At 38.7% G+C, this 20,687-nt stretch overlaps 1 protein-coding gene across 9 annotated transcripts in view; it reads right to left on the bottom strand.

The window, feature by feature from the left end:
- Nucleotides 1–4,263: 4,263 nt before the first annotated feature.
- LOC146137122 (potassium voltage-gated channel subfamily KQT member 1-like) overlaps nucleotides 4,264–20,687 on the bottom strand; it is a 31,388-nt gene continuing 14,964 nt past the window's right edge. For 3 of the 9 annotated variants that reach the window (XM_083396039.1, XM_083396035.1, XM_083396033.1), the window contains 16 exons: nucleotides 20,241–20,331; nucleotides 16,541–16,667; nucleotides 14,665–14,840; nucleotides 13,869–13,997; nucleotides 13,198–13,308; nucleotides 13,007–13,036; nucleotides 11,466–11,647; nucleotides 10,908–11,085; nucleotides 10,491–10,617; nucleotides 9,906–9,999; nucleotides 9,350–9,481; nucleotides 8,593–8,805; nucleotides 8,002–8,170; nucleotides 7,703–7,777; nucleotides 6,274–6,514; nucleotides 4,264–4,834 (listed from right to left, as the gene is read on the bottom strand). In XM_083396039.1, coding sequence (XP_083252165.1) covers nucleotides 4,326–4,834; nucleotides 6,274–6,514; nucleotides 7,703–7,777; nucleotides 8,002–8,170; nucleotides 8,593–8,805; nucleotides 9,350–9,481; nucleotides 9,906–9,999; nucleotides 10,491–10,617; nucleotides 10,908–11,085; nucleotides 11,466–11,647; nucleotides 13,007–13,036; nucleotides 13,198–13,308; nucleotides 13,869–13,997; nucleotides 14,665–14,840; nucleotides 16,541–16,667; nucleotides 20,241–20,331 — 2,584 coding nt within the window. In that variant the 3' untranslated portion in view covers nucleotides 4,264–4,325. Of the gene's footprint in view, nucleotides 4,835–6,273; nucleotides 6,515–7,702; nucleotides 7,778–8,001; nucleotides 8,171–8,592; nucleotides 8,806–9,349; nucleotides 9,482–9,905; nucleotides 10,000–10,490; nucleotides 10,618–10,907; nucleotides 11,086–11,465; nucleotides 11,648–13,006; nucleotides 13,037–13,197; nucleotides 13,309–13,868; nucleotides 13,998–14,664; nucleotides 14,841–16,540; nucleotides 16,668–20,240; nucleotides 20,332–20,687 lie in introns of those variants that run through there. The other 6 variants (XM_083396040.1, XM_083396038.1, XM_083396036.1 and 3 more) reach the window with 4 other exon arrangements.

A 20,687-nucleotide genomic window follows, 5' to 3' on the forward strand; every position in this document is an offset into this window, starting at 1 on the left:
ATTTGAGCGAAATGAACATGAACAAGGCAATGAGTCACGAGTTGTAGATTTTAGCAACACGTTCAACAACAAGATGTTTTCTTCTGTCGATAAGTCAACGAACGACAGGCGTTTTGTTGTTGTCCCTTGTCTCGTCCAGTCCTTCCGTTATAAATGGTGAAAAACGTGAAACTATGAAAACAAAAGAAAGGAGGGGCAGTTATTTGTTCGGAATTAAATTCTATTGATTTTTAACATTGAGCAACATTTCCTTAAAAATTTGCATATTTTGGTTTGCACAATTCGTTCAATGTTAGTTTTAAAATAACGACGCATCACAAGAAAATACGCTTTGAAGTTGCTGCTTATTCACTATTGCTTTCAACAAAAGGCAGGAAATGGGGTGTTCCTAAAGTTGTGATTTGAAAGCTAATGTTTCACGTGTGGATAAATCATTATGCTTTTTGATACGAGGTATTTAAACTCGTGTGTAAACGCGGCTGGGTGATGAGAGAAAAACAGACAAAAACCCAAGACGTACCAATTGTTTAAAAGAATTCGGAAATTTAACACAAAATTATTTCGTGCGCAACAAAATTAAGTCGTGATTCACAAGTTTAACGAGTTGATTTAAAACTATTGAGCTCCAAGCACAAAAATTAAGCTCTTTTAAAATTTATCAAAAGATCGTGCGATCGACGTTTAAGCTTAGACTTCATAGATATAGACTATACATAATTTGCAAAATGCGATACATAATGGTTTAATAGAAAGTCGCATTAAAACAATTTACAGACCTTTCAGTCGATATTTTTACTTATTATATATATAATTTTATTTTTATTTTAAATGTATAATAGATTTTTCACCTGATAAACTAGGCAGAATCAGTTATTGTGAAATCCATAATTCCGTTTCGTTTTCCATGATTCCAAACGGTGGTGATGTCTTATCGGCAACACTTGTTTGTATTTAGTATTTCGAATTCCAAGCAAATGCTTTGCTGACGCTATGGAGCGTCTCTTCACGTATCTTTCGATGAGATTATTTTCTTCTAAAGCTGGCTTCTTGCAAGTTCCAAACATGACAGTTTTTATGCGGTCGCTTGTAGGTGGTCCCTACAGACTAAGGCACATCTTTTCTTGTACATAGGCGTGAAATTTGAGTTCTTCGATCTTACTCGGGTCGCGCCAAATTTGAAGAAACAAGACTTGTTACAAGACGTAATGGAACACTATAAGGAATATTCTTAATGCCAAGAACGTCTCTGTTAAGACCTTGCCTTCAATAGATGTTGGAGTATGACTTGATCGCCACACGAACACGTCTCCTGGTTCGTTGTTGACTTGCAGAGAATGCACAGCCACAATTCCAAGATTGTCTATATTGTTGATATGCCGAAATTCTCTGATGCTAGGAATAGCAAAATGGTCAAAGGCCGTCCTCTTGATAATGGCCTCAAAAGATCCGTTTTGAAGTCTGATTTGTTGAGTAGTTACTGCACGAGCTTTGAAATAAGAATCGACAGAGGGGCAAGATTCCTGATTTTCAAGTAGCCGATAGGAAGCAATTTGCTCTCTTGATGTGCCTGCACTAAACGGGACGTGGATTCGCCACGAAGGTCTTGGAGCTGGCGGGAGATACAGTTCGTAAGAATCTTCGGATTCCGGAGAACGTTCGTGGCTATTTCTTCTGTAATTGTTTCTTCTTTCCGATGGATATCTTCTTCTTGGTGGTGATCTTCTGCTTGATTGTGATCTTCTGCTTGATGGTGATCTTCTGCTTGATGGTGATCTAGATCTTATGGGCGATCTGGATCCTGAAATTCGTCTAATCAAAGGTGGAGTTCTTGGACCTCGAGATGGCTTGCTCAATTGTATTTTCGCTGTATGATTAGCAGCTGCTGAAGTAGATGCTTGAAGTCTATCAAGATTAACGAAGGGTTTACGTACCTTCTTGACAGGAGAATTTCTGCTTGCATCTGAGCTTGCAGAACTGATTGGCGAGAACTCTGATACTCGGCGTACAAACCCTGTTCTGTCCGCTTGCTGCGGTTCGGGTGAGTAGCCTCTATCTGGTTCAGTCACAAAAGCACTCGAGTTTGCTGTCTGAGTAAAAGCTGTAAAAGCCATTTTATATTGATTGAACACGCTATTTATAGACGAGAATCAGTTAAGAAAATTTCTGCGAATAAAGAAAGATTTACGTCATTAATTCTTATAATACTTAACAAAATACCACGTGACAAAAAGGGCGTATCTCAAGCCTTTTTCACACTTTTTTCTGACGCGAAACATACAATTTTTACGTCAAAATGCGATTGCGAAACAGCTTCTGACTTCAGTTAAATGTCTACAGTTTGAAAATCACACGACCGGGGAAAACGATTAATGTTCAGACCGCGGTGTTTTGCAAACATATACTAAAACGGATGTAAATGCCTTGACGCATAAAAATTGGTGTCAGCAATTTGAATTTTTGCAAATTCGCTGCAAGGATATCGCAAACATTAGAATGTGGTTGCAAGAAATCTACGTAACGGAATTTTACCGAAAACTTTCCGTTTATCGTTTGCACATTGGCTGCAAGAAGTAACGCAAACATTGAAAGGATTGCAAAGAATTTAGGCCATAGATTTTTACTGAAAATTTTCCGTTACGACACATCGATTAAAACAAAAATTCTCTGTGTAAACACAATATGACGAAGTGGCTGCTATAAATCTAAAAATGTGGGTCAATAAAGATATAGTGAATAATCTTTAAATTGTAGGTCATTTAGGCGCTGGTCTAGAATCCTACCACAACGCACTTTATTTGGGTTAGGGTGGGGGTTAGCGTTTTGGGTTAGGGTGGGTCAAGTATTATTATTAATTAATATAATAATACTTGACCCACCCTCACCCAAACACTAACCCGCACCCTAACCCAAATATTGTGCGTTGATTTAATGATAGTGGTAGGATTCTAGACCAGCGCCGTCATTTAATCTAAGTTACGTGAAGTATTAAAAATCAGAAACCCATTATTGAAATATCTAAAAAATAAAAAATAAATGTTTTATTTAATCAATATTCATATTTTTGTCATAAAATTTCGAACATGGCGTAAATTAATTCTGTAAAATACAAGTTGTGACGTCATGCTGGAGTGAACCGCTTTTGTTTACAGGTTCGGGTTCGGTTAAGGTTCATGTTCTTAAAAATTGACCCACAACCGGTTCATAAAGTTCCGGTTCGGTTACGGTTCGACTCCCTGCTTTATTATTAAGCTATACAAGAAGAAAATGTTTTTTCTGATAAACCAATAATACTATTTTAACATAATATATTTGCATTAATTGTAAAATAAACAAGAAAATGTAACCGACAACCCGATATAAAACTACCCACGGCCTACAAACAAATATTTATGACAACACTGCCGTCTGCTGCAATATTTTTCGTTATAAAAAAATCAGCAGTCTTAATAATTCTTGGGAGAAACGCTTATAAAAAGCATATAAGCTATGTCAAGCGCCATTTTTCAAGTACTGTGCTTGTTTACAAAATATTATGTGCTTGCTTGAAACGTTTTAAGAAAGTTTTGATTTTTTTATTTTCGTTAAACTGTATATTTATTGTCACCTGGCGGTTATTAAAAGTAACCCTTTGTCTCCTCTAGTGACTAAGTTGTTCTCCACAATTTCTGGGTTTTTATGACAAAGTTGGCAAAATTCTGAAATATAACAGCAAAACATCAATTTATTGATTTAAGTTGACAGAGTTCAAAACATTTTTTCAAGAAATAGACTTTCAGATTTTGTGTTTAATGAAGATTCTGTTTGACAAGTTGTAAATCTCTGAGAAGGTAAGCTGACACTGAGAGCCTGAACTTTCACTGGATGGGTGGGACAGTAAAGGATGTGACGTTTAGGGTTCTCGGTTGAACTGCTGCCAGGTCGGCGAAGTCGGGTAAAAATAACCCGGGCCCGACTCCGACGACGGGAGCACGGCGTCCAACTCCTGGCTTCGCAGTTCTATCTTTGTAAAGCCTTCCCCTGCAGCAACTTGTCCGCTGTATGAGTGTTTGATCTATTTTGCTTGTTAGAGCCTAGTAATGACGTCTATTCGTATCAGACTATATCGGGCATCGGTATCCAATTAAACTGTCAAGTTTCGGACATCAACACTCGTAAGGAATACAGACATTTTGGGGTCTATATATGACCTAGTAAATATAAAAACAAATTTCTTCGAAAATAACTGGTTTTGAAACATTCAAAAATCATTGTTTTTGGTGAAATTTTTTATTTTGAAAAAGATAGTAACTTTACGCGGTTGGCAGCAAAAAAATAGAAACAATTTCCTAAACAATATCACTCATAGAATAAGAATCGAAAAAGGGGTTTTCCCTCGAGTGTGAGCGCTCCACATTCTGGCCGATAAGTGGCGCCAGAGAGACGTCGAAAACATCGTTTGAATCGTTGGTGGGTTCGCGACAAAAAGCGGCGCCAGGGTCACCCAGGAACATGTCCCCGGCCACAGGGGGGCAGTGTTGGCGGGATTCCTTGCAGCGTGAGGGGCACCCGGAATCCCCCCCGCGACAGAACATGCCCCCCCTGTGCTTGCCGGCGCCGCTGCTCGAGGGGGAGTCCAGGTCGAAGCTGGCGCATGAGAGCAGGGAGTTTGCGTGTGAAGCCGGGGTCTTGTCGGCCGTGCACCCCGAGTCAGCGGGGGTAGAGGGGGGGTAGCTGCTCGGGGCTTCCCCACCGTAGAACATGTCGAAACCTTCACCCGGCGATGTGATTGGCTGGACGGCCGGGTTGCGCATACGTGGCGGGCTGCTATTCGTCGTCGCGTCGGAATGGTTCGAACCTGGGAATATTTGTTTGGTTTGAGGCAAAGATAAAATGATTTGGATTTATTCTCCATAAAATCACTTCAAGGAAATCACATCAGAGGTTTAAAAAGTTTGTATCAATTAGGATTGTTCTCTTTTGTTGAATCGCATTCACAAGCTTTCGAAACAACAGTTTACAAATCATCTAAAATCCTGGTGATTTCTGTAAATAACTTTTTATATGAATGGCAAAAGTTCTAAACCTTGTGTACTTCACCCCGTTGTAGGGATGCTCAAAGTAGAATATCGAATCCAATTCTGCCGTTTATTTCGGGTAATTGGAACCGATATAATTTAATGTTTTACCGCCGATTGTTGCGCCTAATTGTACAAATGCGTGTGGTAAGTTGGCCTGTCGCTGCGGCGAAACATTTATAGTGCTTGCTTTAAATGTAACCTGGTATTGCAGTGTCAGCGTTTTTTCGGGCGACCAATTACCGCGTCTCGCGATAACGTTCGTCTAATAATTAAGTGTCAATCAAGCATTATTGGGCGAGCGACTAACGTGTAATGTCTGGTGTGGAGTTCGCAATTGCCCTAAATGCGTTAAGTTGCAAAAGTAACATTACGTTGTAAAACGTGCTGGCCGTCCACAAAATGCGCTATAGGGTTACTTAAGGTCAACTTTAGGTCAATATTCAGCGAGGTTATGCAGTTATGCACAGCGTAATTGTCAAGTATTCGTTATGTCAATAGTAACTTTACATTCTTTGCAGTACATTATTTGACTGCATAACAGATCATGTTAGTCAAAAAAGAAGCACTAAAACCCAACAATGCTTGAAAAAACAGGACCGAATTGCTTAAGACTTCTGTGTGCAGTGTTTCATTGTACTCACTATTGGCAAAAATATAAATTTTGGCAACAACCTGGACAGTTGACATAATACAGTTTACAAAACTGCTTCAAATGACAGTTGTTAAGAATGTTAAACATATGGGAGATGTTTTTATTATAATATACACATGTTAGCAAATTGTTTGGGCGATTTATTGCTGTTATTGTAGGCCCTGTGGGCCCTGTGGGGTAGATGAAGATTAATCCCTTCCCCAAACAAAATCGAGGTTAAATAATTTAATAAAAATATACTAGGATTCGCTATTCTGGATTCGTTATTCTAGATTCGAAACCTATTATTCTAGAATACCTTGGGATTCTACTTTCAACATCCCTACCCCGTTGTGCCATGAAATTAACGTTTTTCGAACGTAGTGTCCAGTCTAACAATTATGTACTTTTTAGCCAGGTTAATGTCAGTTATGGATTAATTGAAGCGTTGTTAAAGCCCTAATGTTACAGGATTTGAATCTAAAGTATAAAAAAGGGTTAATTTTAAATCCAATAAGCTCATGAACTTCTCCAGGAGACAGAGTATAGGGTCTTAACACTTAAGCACTATGACATCACACACACCCTCCTCCTTTCCTCCTTCCCCACTTTTCACGAACTCGTCACCCACAGCATTCCGCCGCATGCGGGCGGCAGAGGGACGGCTACCACTGGGTGGAGCATCTGAGTCGCTAGAGTCTTCCGCTTGCGATATGACGTCACGTGAAACGTCATTGTTGGTGACGTCATCTGGAGACGAGGCAACCTTCGACCCTTGGTCACGTGAGTTGGACGATGGTGAAGGTCGGAACGTTACGTCACAACTCTATATGACGTCATAATAAAAAAACAATTGTTACCTTTGAAGGTGAAGCCCAAATGACACCCACTTTATCAGGGGAATCCCCAAATAATACCCAATTTATCAGGGAAATCCCCAAATAACACCCATTTTATCAGGGGAATCCCTAAAATAACATCTACTTTATCAGGGGAATTCCAAAATAAGACCCAACTTTTCAGGGGAATCCCCAAATAACACCCACCTTTACTGGGGAATCCCCAAATAGCACCTACTTTTTCAGGGGAATCCCCAAACTAACACCCACTTTATCAGGGGAATCCCCCAAATAACACCCACTTTTTCAGGGGAATCCCCAAACTAACACCCACTTTATCAGGGGAATCCCCAAATAACACCCACTTTATCAGGGGAATCCCCCAAATAACACCCACTTTATCAGGGGAATCCCCAAATAACACCAACTTTATCAGGGGAATCCCCAAATAACACCCACTTTATCAGGGGAATCCCCAAATAACACCCACTTTTTCAGGGGAATCCCAAATAACACCCACTTTATCAGGGGAATCCCTAAATAACACCCACCTTTCCAGGGGAATCCCCAAATAACACCCACCTTTACTGGGGAATCCCCAAATAGCACCTACTTTTTCAGGGGAATCCCCAAACTAACACCCACTTTATCAGGGGAATCCCCCAAATAACACCCACTTTTTCAGGGGAATCCCCAAACTAACACCCACTTTATCAGGGGAATCCCCAAATAACACCCACTTTATCAGGGGAATCCCCCAAATAACACCCACTTTATCAGGGGAATCCCCAAATAACACCAACTTTATCAGGGGAATCCCCAAATAACACCCACTTTATCAGGGGAATCCCCAAATAACACCCACTTTTTCAGGGGAATCCCCAAATAACACCCACTTTATCAGGGGAAGCCCAAACTAACATCTACTTTATCAGGGGAATTCCAAAATAACACCCACCTTTCCAGGGGAATCCCCAAATAACACCCACTTTTCCAGGGGAATCCCCAAATACCACCAACTTTTTCAGGGAAATCCCCAAATAACACCCACCTTTTAAGGGGAATCCCCAAATAACATCCACTTTTTCAGAAGAATCCTCAAATAACACCCACTTTTTCAGGGGAATCCCCAAATAACATCAACTTTATCAGGGGAATCCCCAAATAACACCCACCTTTTCAGGGGAATCCCAGGCAGTAGCGGGTTTCATATCTCGACGTCGCAATCTTTTACTTCGGCGCCGAGATTTCTAAAAAACAAAACAACTTTAAAAAAATATAGGATACTGGATTGTGACATCAATATACTAAAATGTAGGATACCGGATTGTGACACCAATATACTAAAATGTAGGATACCGGATTGTGACACCAATATACTAACTTCAGCAATGACCTTGTATCCCAAAAAATCAATTATTTTAAAATGATTCTATCAGGTGGCAATCCAGACACAAAATGGCGTCCAAATCACCTCTGAAATGCAGCGTCTAATCTTGCCCCAATATGGCGAGTGGGGGGAGATGGGGGAGTCGGTCTCCTCCGACGCCAACGCGCTCTCATCCAAATCAGAGTCTCCCCTCCTCTGGGGGGGCACTCTACGCATGACGTCATTACAACTCATTGTCTGCTTTTTTAACGAGCTGTGAAAGACAATGAGTGACCGGTGATTTCACAAATTCCAGCTTTATTTCTTCCTAATTAATTTATAAATACATAAACTCGGTCAAGGTTAACCTTGATCTCAGCATTTTCAATAAACTTTTTTTTAATTTGGAATAAATCAAGAGAAGGAACTGAATAAGTTGGGTTGGAACCGATTGAAGGCCAAATAGAAATTTGTCCGATACAATAGTATCGGTGCCGATCCGATACCAAAATAATGCAGGTATTAAAATAATGACGTGTTTTAGCAATGAGAATGGATTAAATTTATTAAAAAGAAAAAAAACTAGAATGTTTTTTGTAAATTACAGCTGAATTAATCACCCTTTTCAAACGAATTCAACCCAACGTGAAGCATTGACATCTTGTATGTGACGCAATATGCTATGACGTCACTCACCCGAGCAGTTCGATGACGACATCGATTTTCTTCTCCATCTTTCTGACGTCAACCTCGACTACCCCGAGCCTCGAGTTCATGCTTGGGGCTTCCTGGCTGATCAGGGACCTCCGGAACGAACTCACCCGGCGGCCGCGTGGGGGCATCCCCTGGCCCGACACCCCGCCCACCGCGCTCGTCGTGTCTGACGTAATACCCAGGATCATGTCAACCCTGTGACGACATCAATTACGTCACACATTGTCAGCGTTTATTCTAATAGCCAACTATGTTTTCCTAAGTTTAAATTCTATGATAGTCTCCGCCTCTTAAACAAAGTTAATGTTGATCGTTTTCGTCAATGAACCTATTTAGTACTAAACATAAACGGTAGAATAAACAAGCTGCTTAAGACACCTTTTTTACTATTTATGTGTACAGATGAACAGATGATGCCATTTATAAGGCTAAATGCATATTTCTATTAAAAGTTTTACACCTTGCTGACTGATTTTTGTTCCAAGCGGTACGCTTCTAGTACTTTTTTAGAATATTTTTTTGAGCAATTCAGCCAACATTAACGGTTTTAAAATGGTGCCATTACTTGGCCTGAATTCAGGGCCGTATTTTTAAACATTTTTAGCAAGTTTCTGCAAACTGTTTACAGCGCAAAGCTAATTGTGACGCACATAAGATTAAGTTCGGTTAAATTTTTTTCGTAGTTTTGACAAAACTGTGACGTAGTAACGACGTCAAAAACTAGTCTCCATGGCAACACCTGCTCTGGAGTATCTTTATCCTGGAGAGCATGTCAACGTGTCCGGAAGAATACTGCTCCATCACATCCTTCACGTCATAAGGACGAAGAGCCTCCTTGAATTTCCTCCTGGCAACCATGAAGCGCATCATCCTAAAGTAATGGAACAATTAATCAAGAATAATGGGAAAAATGGTAGCTTGTTTGTTGCAAAAGTGGATTTAATTGAAAACGGCTCTAATTTAAGAAAAGTTCCCATATCAATAGACAGCTAGTGGAAACAGGATGAAATTGAGGACACATTAAGTTTTTGAGATCCTTAATCGCAATCTTCATTTCTGTGGTCCACCACCATCTAGCTCTTGGGATTTACAAAATGAGGTGAGATGTGAGCGGAACAATCGATCAAGGTTGAGAGTTTTGGGTTTTGGTGGGGTCAAGCATTATTATTAAATTATAAATATAATAATACTTGAGCAATGCACCCTCACCCTAACCCTAACCGACACCCTAACCCTAATAATGTGCTTTTAAAGGGAACAATGGATAGTAACAATGGGGGAACAATGGTGGTTACCTTATCGCCCTGACGGCCATCTTGTGCTGCTCGGTGAGGGTTGTGAAGCCAGAATCGCTGACGTAAGCATTACTTGATGATGAGTCGGAGTCACCTGGGGTCAAAGGTCAATCAGTTAATCTTACTCACTTTGATTAAACAACATGGTTTCAACCGTAATAAGAATATCAAAGCCCATACAGAAGTAGGTATCATTTTGAACGTTTCGAATAACTCTTTATTCATTTTCAACATAGAAAGAAGTCACTGATGGTAAGTGTATATAAAGTGCTAAGGCAGACATCAGAAAGAAGGAAACGTGGATGTATGGGCTTTGATATTCTTATTATGTCTTACTACAACCTCCAACCATTATGCTTCATGGTTTAAACCGAATTCCAATAAAAGTTACAAAGTTAAAGTTATAAACGTTCCAAAGAAGAGTTTTTTACACCGGCGTTTATTATAAACATTCAATATCGATAGTTTCTTTGTTTACATTCTCTATCGACTTATTTTATGTTTATCCTTTCCGTGTTTTCTGCATTTTATATCGTTTTAAGCCGCACATTTTATATCGGCATTTGCACATTCTCTATCGATTACCGTTGTCACAGGAAGATATTCTTTTCTCAGGAGCGGGGACTTTATCTCTCCAGGGAACGCGGATCGAGTTCTGGCAGGAAAGTCTTCCGCTTAATCTTCCCGCGAAGCTCTGGGACTTTGTGATCTGCTAATAACCAGAAACAACCAGATGATCAAGTGAAGAAACATGTGGATTGACATAAGGTTATTTGAGGTGGGAATATTATAAACAGGTTTATCAATATTCAAACACAAAACAAAACTTTTCAACAGCACAATGCACGTTTTTTTTCAGTAGTTTCAATAAATACGAATGTTATGGCTTATTATTATTTAACGAAGCTATTTTTCAACAAAGTAAGCCAAACATATTCGATACAGACATTCAAATTAATCTTTATTTTCATACTTATTAAACCTGAACTATTTGTTACCCACCTCCGACTTTGGGCTTGTGGTTCCGGTGATCTGTCCGTTGCACTTTGACGATGAAAGTCTCCCCTTGCCGCCCTGCTTTGGTTGGGGGGGTCGAGGGCTCGCGTTCACCCTCAAAATGTCCCGGATGCTTCGTTTGCGCATCCTGGGTGCGATTATATTCGAGTTAGAAACGAGTTTTCTGAGTGAAACAATAATTTGGGAGCTTTAGTATTTCGTTTGATCAAACAAAGTAACGTGTAAGTTTGCATTTGTTCGGCAAAACGTGTTTTAAAATATGAAATAAATATAGATTCAAGATGATGACAATTTGCCCAACCTATTTGGCTTTGACATTTATTTACAAACTACATTACGGATCCGTACAGTGTAATTAAGTATAAGCAAATTTACTTTTCAACTGCAAGACAATTTGTTTTTACATGGAATTTTTTTTTTGTTCTGTGAGAAATCTAATAATTCTTATTCTAGTGAGTTTTTAAATTTATTCTTAAATCTTCTATTTTTTTCGACGAAATACAGCGAAATGCTTAGATACAAGCAAGTTCTACGATGATTTACCCTCTCTCATTGCAAGCCCTCAGGTATGGCAGCCAGGTTGCAACCGACCGTGAGTCCTTGTCAGCCGCGTAGCATCTCCACATACACTGGATGAGGTAAGCTGCTGGCATCCGACGCCGAGCGAAGTGCTTCTGGCGATGCTGCTCCTGGACCTTGAGCGCGAACCCCGAGCCGAGGATGCCCTGAAAGTCAGTTAATATGGGTATGTTGGTTAATGTGAGTAAAGTAGGTTAAACTGGGACAAACTTGGTTAATATGGTGAAATTTGAGTTAAGCTTATTTACGGGTTACATACGGGGTTGCTTCTAGTAGAAAAGCGAGACAAATAAAAAAGCAAATGGTAAATAATATGCGTTTGTTTTGAGCAATTGAGGCTATGGCAGAGATTTTTAAGAAGTTTTGAATGTTCTAGGGCGGATTTCGACAAAGTATTTCATTGTTTTAAAACTAAAAGCCAAAATAGTTTATAAGAAAAGACTATTTTGTTTTTTGCTTTAGTAATTTACATTGATTTAAAATCCCCGTAAAGCAAATTAAAAAAATAGCCACAATGCGAATCAACAAAGGATTAAATCTAGAACGCCACAAATCAATGCTAACTTGTTCTCTGCGTGTGACGAAACAGTGGGGGACAATCAGACAATGCAGCATTGTTGACCAGTCAATTAGCGCTTGTTGCGACATGTGGGGAAATTTCTACAAAGCGCAATATTTGGCTGGAATCAATAAGAACTAAACAGAAACGTGTTTTTATCAAGTTGGCTCGGATTACCAGCGTTCAGATGATGGCTTTTACACAAGAGACTTGAATGATCCCGAGGGAATGTCGAAAACATGTTGTTGCCAGGTTTAAAAACCTTTCGCACAAAATAAATGCGTTTAGCTCAAAACGTGACGTTACAACGTTACATAAATGTGACGTCATAAAGAAGTAACCTTAAGAACACTCTACACATAGTTCGTTTATTTTGTTAAAGTTTTAGGTTAGGAGAGGTGATGCTTTCAATGCAAAAGCTATAAAAATGTCATTGATTCGCGCAAAGCGAAAAACAATTTTAAATGTTAAGAATGTGAAAACTTTCAGTTTAGAGGGCGCATTGAGACACGCGATGCTTATGGGCAAAAAACAATTTATCAAAATGGGGAAAAACATATGTTTGCATGTATTAGTGGAAATAGGCCAAATGCAGTTTGTAGCCCCTGGATCCACTGCATCTTAGTGTTTTAGCAAATGATTAGTTCAGTGCTTTTCAGCCCGTGGGATGGTACGCACTTGCGCGGATGAAAAAAAATGTACTGCGGATGACAAACGTCGTGCGAATGAAAATTATGCATTAATATTTTTTATTATGCGTAATACAGTAATCACGTAATCTGGTGCGCCCACTTATGCGTTACAGGTGCAGAAATATAGTGTCGTATAGTGGTTCATTGTAGCTTAAGGTATCTATTTTATATCGGTCAAGGCTTAGGCACACGGTTTAAATACACAAAACATTTCGTTGTTATTTAACAAATAAAACTAAAGGTTGCAAACTTACTGAGCTTGTTTCGTCCTGATGGAAATTTTCCTAAATAAAAAAGTGTTGGATGGAAATTTTAAAGGTTGAAAAGCACTGGATTAGTTGTTTAATGTCGCCGCGAACTGCCAAGGTTCATGGGCAACGTTTCACCGACACCTGAACATTATGCCTTGCCACCAACTTGTACTTTACACAAATGTTGAACTCACAGCGGGAAGTGCAAAGAACGAGACTCCCAGGATTGCGAAACAACAAGCGATTAATCGACCAATCCAAGTCTTGGGCACTTTGTCACCGTAACCGATCGTAGTAAGCGTCACCTGCAAAGACACATCATTTTGGGGTTGAATAACAATCTGGCTTACAATCAGGGGCTTTTCGCTGCAAATAGGTTTCACAGAGGTAAAATTCACGAATAATTTTTAAGAGATGTTGTAAGGTTATTTTATTTCAAGCACACAAAACAGTTATATAAAGAGATTAACGTTATACTGCGAATCATTAAAAATAATAATAATAACAGAAGTCAAATTTTATAATTTTCTTTCCAATAACAGAAGCTGTCTGAATCTGAATGGTGAAAAACGATTCTAGTTGCAAATCATTTGATTAGTAGGATTAAGGTAAGTATATAGAACTTGAATAAACGGAATTGGGTTTGTTTGGATGTTATGCGGTAAATATAAGAGCAGCCAAATTTATAATGAAGTCAAAACTCTCGCAAAAGTGAACTATGATTATATAAATGAAAAATGTTCTGTGCCGAGTGGTATTTAAGCTAGCATGTACCTAATCTATGTTGCTCGTAAGCCTGTATCCCAGGACTGTTAAACACGTGACAACTACGTCATCAGTGACGTGCGATGACGTCATGACTCACCAGTCCCCAGTAAAGGGCGTCTGCGAAGGTGGCGAAGTGTTCCTCGTTAACATCTTTCTCGACTTGGTAAACCAGGAAGGAAGCGAAGACGAGCGCCAGGAATCCGATGTACCAGGCTGTCACCAACTCCTGGGGGTGAATGGGGGTGCGGGGGTTATTTAAACAACATTAAGTTGGCAGATGTAACAAAGTTTTGTCGAATAAGTAGATTTATTTCTACAAATTTTCCAGTTTCTACAAATATCAGAAGTTTGGAAAGAGCAAAAACTAACTTACAAACCATCATGAAACAAAAATGAGATATGAATGTAGTGGTCTTGAAAATCAATAAATCTAACTTTCATACCGTTATGAGTAAAAAACGATAAACAAGCACTTTTAACTCTGAAAACCTAAATTTTGTCATCTTTAAGAAGCATCGAAAATACGAACAAAAGTGAGTTCTTTCGTAAATAAGTGCAAATTTATATTCTGTGTTATACCGAATGTTTATCATTCATGTAACCACAAAATACTACCAACATGATGTCGATAGTAACACCACAAATTTCCCAATACTCGTGATTTTTTCTTGGAATATTTTGCTTGGAATTAATTAACAGTTTAAAATGTATTTTTAGGCCACTGACTTGACTTTTATTTCAGTTATTTTGCAAATAAGTTGTTAACAAACAGAGGATTCTATGCTGTTTTTTTCTACTGTTAGGAGGCACAAAATAAAAGATGCCCGAAAACTTAAGTGTGGTATTTTTTCTCAAATAAAACAAACGACTGCCTCCCACTTATTTCCGCTTACCTTGCTGTGCGCCTTCACAACCGAGGATAGCAGCTTCCACGTCCCTCCTCTCCGATCCATCCTCACCATCCTGAGGATCTGGAGGAACCTAAGGCTCCTCATGGCGGTTGCTGCAAACACGTGACCCTGGGAACCGACGCAGATGACGACGAACGAAGATCCGACCACGACCACGTCTAAAGTGGGGATCGCAGCGGGTAACGTGGGGAATGAGGATTGACAAATAAAAACTCAAAGTTTAAAAATCTGAGTAAAACCAGGATCAGACTCACTCAGGTTTTTCAACTTTGAGTTTTATTGTTGATATACACGTCAGCGGAAGAGTGATCGACAAGCAGAAACCTGCTGACAATGGTTTTGGATTCCATAAAGATACGCCCTTTTATATATTTTATATAATGCAGATTGTGTGCAACTTTTAAATTAAAGCGGCGGTTGGGATTTAGGCGTTAACCACTTTATTTGTTTTAGTGAAATTTGCATACACACATGACTACACGCGTTCACCTGTAATCTAGGCTTCTGAAGTGGCTTTTTTGGTGTCATGGTAGACCGAAAGATATTAGCAGACTAACCGAAGTCGATAAATGATACAAGCAAGGCAAGGCTATAAAGCTGTAAGGCTAGGTTTCGCTCTATCTACAAATGTTTTAGTTAAAATCCATAAATATTTTTTAACTATACTAAATAAGTCTTAATGTTTGAACTGTTAGAAAACACAAGATGAATTATGTTTTTGCAACATTGTTTTTCCAGGCATCAAGCTTAATTCGCCTAAGACCAAATATATTCTGAGTAAATAGCTTTTAATTCCAAGCCTCTGGCGCAAAACCATCAATACACCGCCAGAAGTAAATTGCTTCACATTTCTTGGGTCCACGAAACTGCTGAATAATGCAGCATAAACAATTTGAACGCACTTTTACGAGAATATTTAAGTTGAGCAAATGCGCAACAAGACACCTTTCAATTCATGTCACACTTATAGCGTTTAATAATGCAACCTGTCTCGGTATTTCAAGTTTTAATTCGCCCTTGACTCCAACAACAAATATCGGTTTCATTTTCTTATCCCTTGTTCAGCGCTTGTTACAACTTGCACTTGAAATGTATTGGGCGATATGATTAATATTTTATTGTTATGTGAGCAACAACTATCACGAGGAACAGTTTCAATTTAGTAAAAGAGGAATACTAAATTACTATCGACGGTAATATTACTTTTAAACTGCACCAAAATATTTTAAAGTATTAGTTTTCGGTGATGTGAGTTGATAATCCAGTGTTATGGAAATATTTTACCTAAACTTAAGGTTGTGGATGTTGATTGACTGATATTATTTCACCCTTCAATTGAACGAGAAAAGGTGAATTATTTTCATGAGCTAAATGCACAATCAAAAAGTAAAAGTTTCGTTATGAATCGAGAATTGATCTATTCAAGTATTTTCCTTTAAGTTTCTACAAAAGAAAACTGTTCATTCCTCCCCCCCCCCCCCCCAAATCAAAATAAGTGAATGCGAATCAAATCTATGTAAAAAAATGAAAATATATTCAATCTGCCACTACATTAAGTAATGTTTTTGCTTTTTAAGTGTTTTAGCAAATTCAATGGACATCCAGTCGTTAAACATTTAAAAAAAGTTTGGCAATCATAGTTATAAACAAAAGTAAAATAGTAGCCTAAAGATTAAACTAAGTACAGAACTTAGTAAACCGAAAATCAGTTTGTTTGTATGTAATAAAAAGATAAATATATTTCGCTATAAAGCATCATCAGTATCTAAAAACATAACACAACATAAGTCAAGAAAATAGCAATAGTAGCCTAAACCAGAACAAGTATCTCCCTATAACCACAAGGTTGTCGATTTACCGATGACGCAAAGAGGTTTCCTGAGGAACCGGAGTCTCCCGATGAATCCCTGATACCTGCATCTGCATCCAGCGCTCCAGACCCTCACTCCGAGCTCAGCGCTGAAGAGCACAAGAATCACGATCTCCTGCAACAAGATGCGGCACTAGGTGGCGCTACAACCTGATGTGGCTCTAGAAGGATTTGCCACTAGGGGCGGTAGTAAACACTTGTGCATCGAGCGTAATTTCAAACACCATTAAAAACATTTAAAAAAGCCGTACATCAAAATATCAACTTAAAGGGCTTGGATCCATCAACTGTGATCTTAAAGTTCAGCCATTCCCGGATGGTTTGAGGCAGTTCAAGGGTTTGATGTGACATTTAGGTAATGTTTCAAAGTATTTAGGACTTTCCGACGTATTAAGAAAAAACACTATAATGTTTTCTGTGTGAGTAATGTTTTTTTGTAAGCGGAATATGGAAAATTTTAATTTGGGAAATTTTTTTATAAAAAATGGATAAGTTGAAAGGTCGCGGCTGGAGAATTGACGATAAAGAATAGAAAGTTGTTAAACTCTGCTTCACAAAAGCTTGGGGAGGTAAACAATGCACCAAGCACAGATCTGCCACTTGTCAAAATAATTGAATATTTGCTTCAGTTTATTGCGACTAGATCAGTGCTTCTCAACCAATGGGTCGCCCAAAGCAGTAGTTAACATGGTTAGATTTGTTGAGATCGCTTCAAAGCAAGATTTCAATAAAATTAGAGAAAATGTCGTAAAAACAAAACATGGCTCGTATTAGTTTATTTTGAACGTCTTATGTTTTGTTTGGTTACGTAACTTCACACGAGGAGAATTGACCAAATCTTCGCTGTTATGTTCATACAAAGTACTAGGATCACCACAAAAAGGTTGAGAAACACTGGATTAGCGAGCTTCGAATGTCCGGGGAAAATAACTCAGCATTAAAACGCAATCGATTCACGCAAAGATTAAATCGCCGCTTCCAACCTGGAGCGATGTTCGAAACAACTTTACGTCAATAGACTCGATGATGACGTAATAAAGCGGGAAGACCCGGGGGAATTCCCGAAAGAGCAACGCGCGAGGCTCAAATTGGAAGTTATCTTTAAACAAATCCCCTGAGTGCTGACGTTCGAACCTATAACGCTCTCCACTTGACGTTATAACCACATCGAGACAACTGGCGGTTATTGCGCAATAACGCGCGCGTTAAGTGTTTGTTGCTCCCTCCAGTTGTGCGATTCCAATAGGTGTTTCAACTTAACCGGGTAAATCTTTTCTTGGCTTTTAATCCGGCCAGCGATATCCTCTGATCTAGTGTCTCTTACGCCATATATTTATGGGTAAGGGCCTAAATTTATAAACTTGCAAAATTGCAGTATTTCATTTAATATTATAAACCCTGGCATCACCCGAACACAAACACATCCCGAGCTTAAACCAAATAGTTATAAAAAATGAGCGACAAATCCATCTTGAAGACATTGACCGAAAAGCATTTTTCTTGAAGTGTAAGCAATTTGTGAACAAGTTACTTAATTATTTTACTTCTTTTGCATCGAAACGATATTTTTTAATTGCAAGTAGCATAACTTGGGAAAAATAAGGCCCGCATCAAGCCATACACTATCATCCACCAGAAGATGAGCAGCTTGGAAAGTTAAAAAGGTTTAACGTCATCTCTAGATAAATACATTGAATTCCAAACATTAAAATATTTAAGCAAAAACAATTGGGCTAATTCGCATTTAAATGCGGCCCGACAGCTAAACAAATTAAAAAAACACCTAAATGTAATTCTCATACCGTCGCATTTATGGAACACAAATGACTTAAACACCCATACCCCGGGTTAATTCCTCTATATTTACCGAATGCGTAGATTGCGGTTGAATGTCGCCAGACTTAACGCCATCCTAATCAACGCGTTCCAAACTACAAAGTGCGGATAATTAGGAGTTAAGTGCGTCTGTCTGCGAGCTTTCGCGCCTCTGTGCTTGTATTAGTGACATAACGAGCTCGTTAACATGTCGCTATATACTTGGGAGGTTGTGGTGCGGAGCCGTTGTTTTAAAAACGGTAGTTCGATTTCTAAAGCGTAAATAAACACAAAATATGTTGCACTGGATATGTGATATTGCAAATCACCTTGGCTCTTGCAAGATAAATGTTGGCTTTAATTCCTGATCAGTAACTTAAGAATACTCCAGTAAAGATAGTAATTTAGGTCAGGCACTTTTATAGATGTTGTATTTATAACTTTTAACATCTATAAAAAGCGTCTCTAACCTGCATTGTTACTATTGCATACACAAATATAGTAGTGTCTTAAGTAAAAAAAACGTCACTAGTTACATAGAAATAGAGAATATATTTAATTAGAAATTAAATCAACATCTGGAGGTATTTAAAAAATAAGGTGCGAATTGTGGTTCGAGTTTTAAGTTTAGGAACAGTGAAGTAAAACACGAGATCTTTGCACGTTGTTAAACCCTGACTTGACCCCTTACAACATATTGAGTGAACGACTTGTCAAAAGAGAAAGACTTGTTGGAACGAAAGCGACAATCAACGACCACTATCACTTTATTTGTGATCAGCAAACATTTTTGGGAAGATTTAAAGATTGCTTACTAAATATAAAGTCAGTCCATTTATTATGTCTATAAAGTTAGGCAGGGCTGCCGGTGAATGATGTAAACATAAACTCAGCGTTGGGACCCTTAAGGTGGCCAAACCACGCCGATTTTTAATCACGTTGTTAAACTGAATGACGTTCTACTGACGTCACAAAACAAGTTGTTGCGTCACATAGGCGAGTGTCATTGTTGTTGTTTGTTGACAGACAAGTGTGAATTGTGGGAGTGGGATTAGGATTTTTTTGTTAAGCCAACTTGGAAGGAATAAGTCCAGGCCTAAAGTGACATTTACAACGGGAAGTTGTATTCCTTGGGTGGGATTTCCACCATTGACCTCTGGAATTTAACACGGGGTCTGTACATTTGAACTTTTTACCTTTTTGGAATTTCATTTGACCGTAAAGAGTTGAGCGAGAGAAGATTTTTTCCGGTCTTGACAAATTATATTTATGAGCATAATTGGAGGTTTAAGTTAGACGTGGTAGGAATATGGAATCCCATACAATAGTGGGAGCATTCTAAACGGTTTGAATAAATCTTTATTCATGTTCAACATTGATTACCTACTTCTAAAATTATTGTGTTTTTTACTTTACGGATTGAAATCTAAAAAAGTAGATTAGAAGTGGTTCATGCGCACAAGCTAGAGATTTTAATCTAACATCCAATTACACTTCATTAGTTTCAAATCATTCCGAATAAAATCGAATCTTGGTGTTTCTTAAGTTTTCTTTGGCGTTTTGTTTTGCAGTGTTGTATTTTTTTGCAGTATATACTCTACATCTATCGTGTTTTAAAGAGTGGCTGACTTGGTGACCTCCGGGTCTGTCGTCACCTTGCACGTTACTTTCTTCCTTTCTTTGCATTCTGTTTTTTTAAACGTGCAAATAAAATATATCTATATATCACGTAAATGGGAAACATTGTTACAGTAAGAATGTACTTTAAAAGGCCTATTAATTTACCCGCGGAGCTGAAACCTTGTTTTAACTAAATGTTTTTACTATAGTTCTCATTTAATATTTAAAAGCGTCAAGAAAGAGTTTCACTCACCACGACGAACAGTATCTTGTTGGCGAGAACCATGTGTTGGGGAATTGTGGCGAACACGCTCAGCACGAGGCATCCGAACACAAGAAGAAAGCTAAGAACAAACGACACCTGTTACGTCACAAACCTCGTGAATACCGGGGGATACCCGTGGGGTCGTACTCACCCATGTGTGACCCAAACTCACCCACCTGGCCACATCTGTCCAAACATGGGGCTTGTTTAAATAAGGTTAAACACCCAGAGGCCCCGAAGTGCTTTTGCTTATTTTTATTGTAGCTGCAATTTTTGTCTACTTGTCATTTTTTTGTGATTTTATGAATCCTTATTAAAATGGGTAAAAGTGGGCTCTTAAGGAAATAGAGAAGTAAAAAGCAAAACTTAAACCAAACCGAAATTGTGATTGGAACAGCGGATGCCAACTGGCCACTGCAATGGTTTGTGATCAAG

The sequence above is a fragment of the Ascidiella aspersa genome, chromosome 8 (assembly GCF_963924565.1).
Source record: "Ascidiella aspersa chromosome 8, kaAscAspe10.2, whole genome shotgun sequence".
NCBI classification, from domain to species: Eukaryota; Metazoa; Chordata; class Ascidiacea; order Phlebobranchia; family Ascidiidae; genus Ascidiella; species Ascidiella aspersa.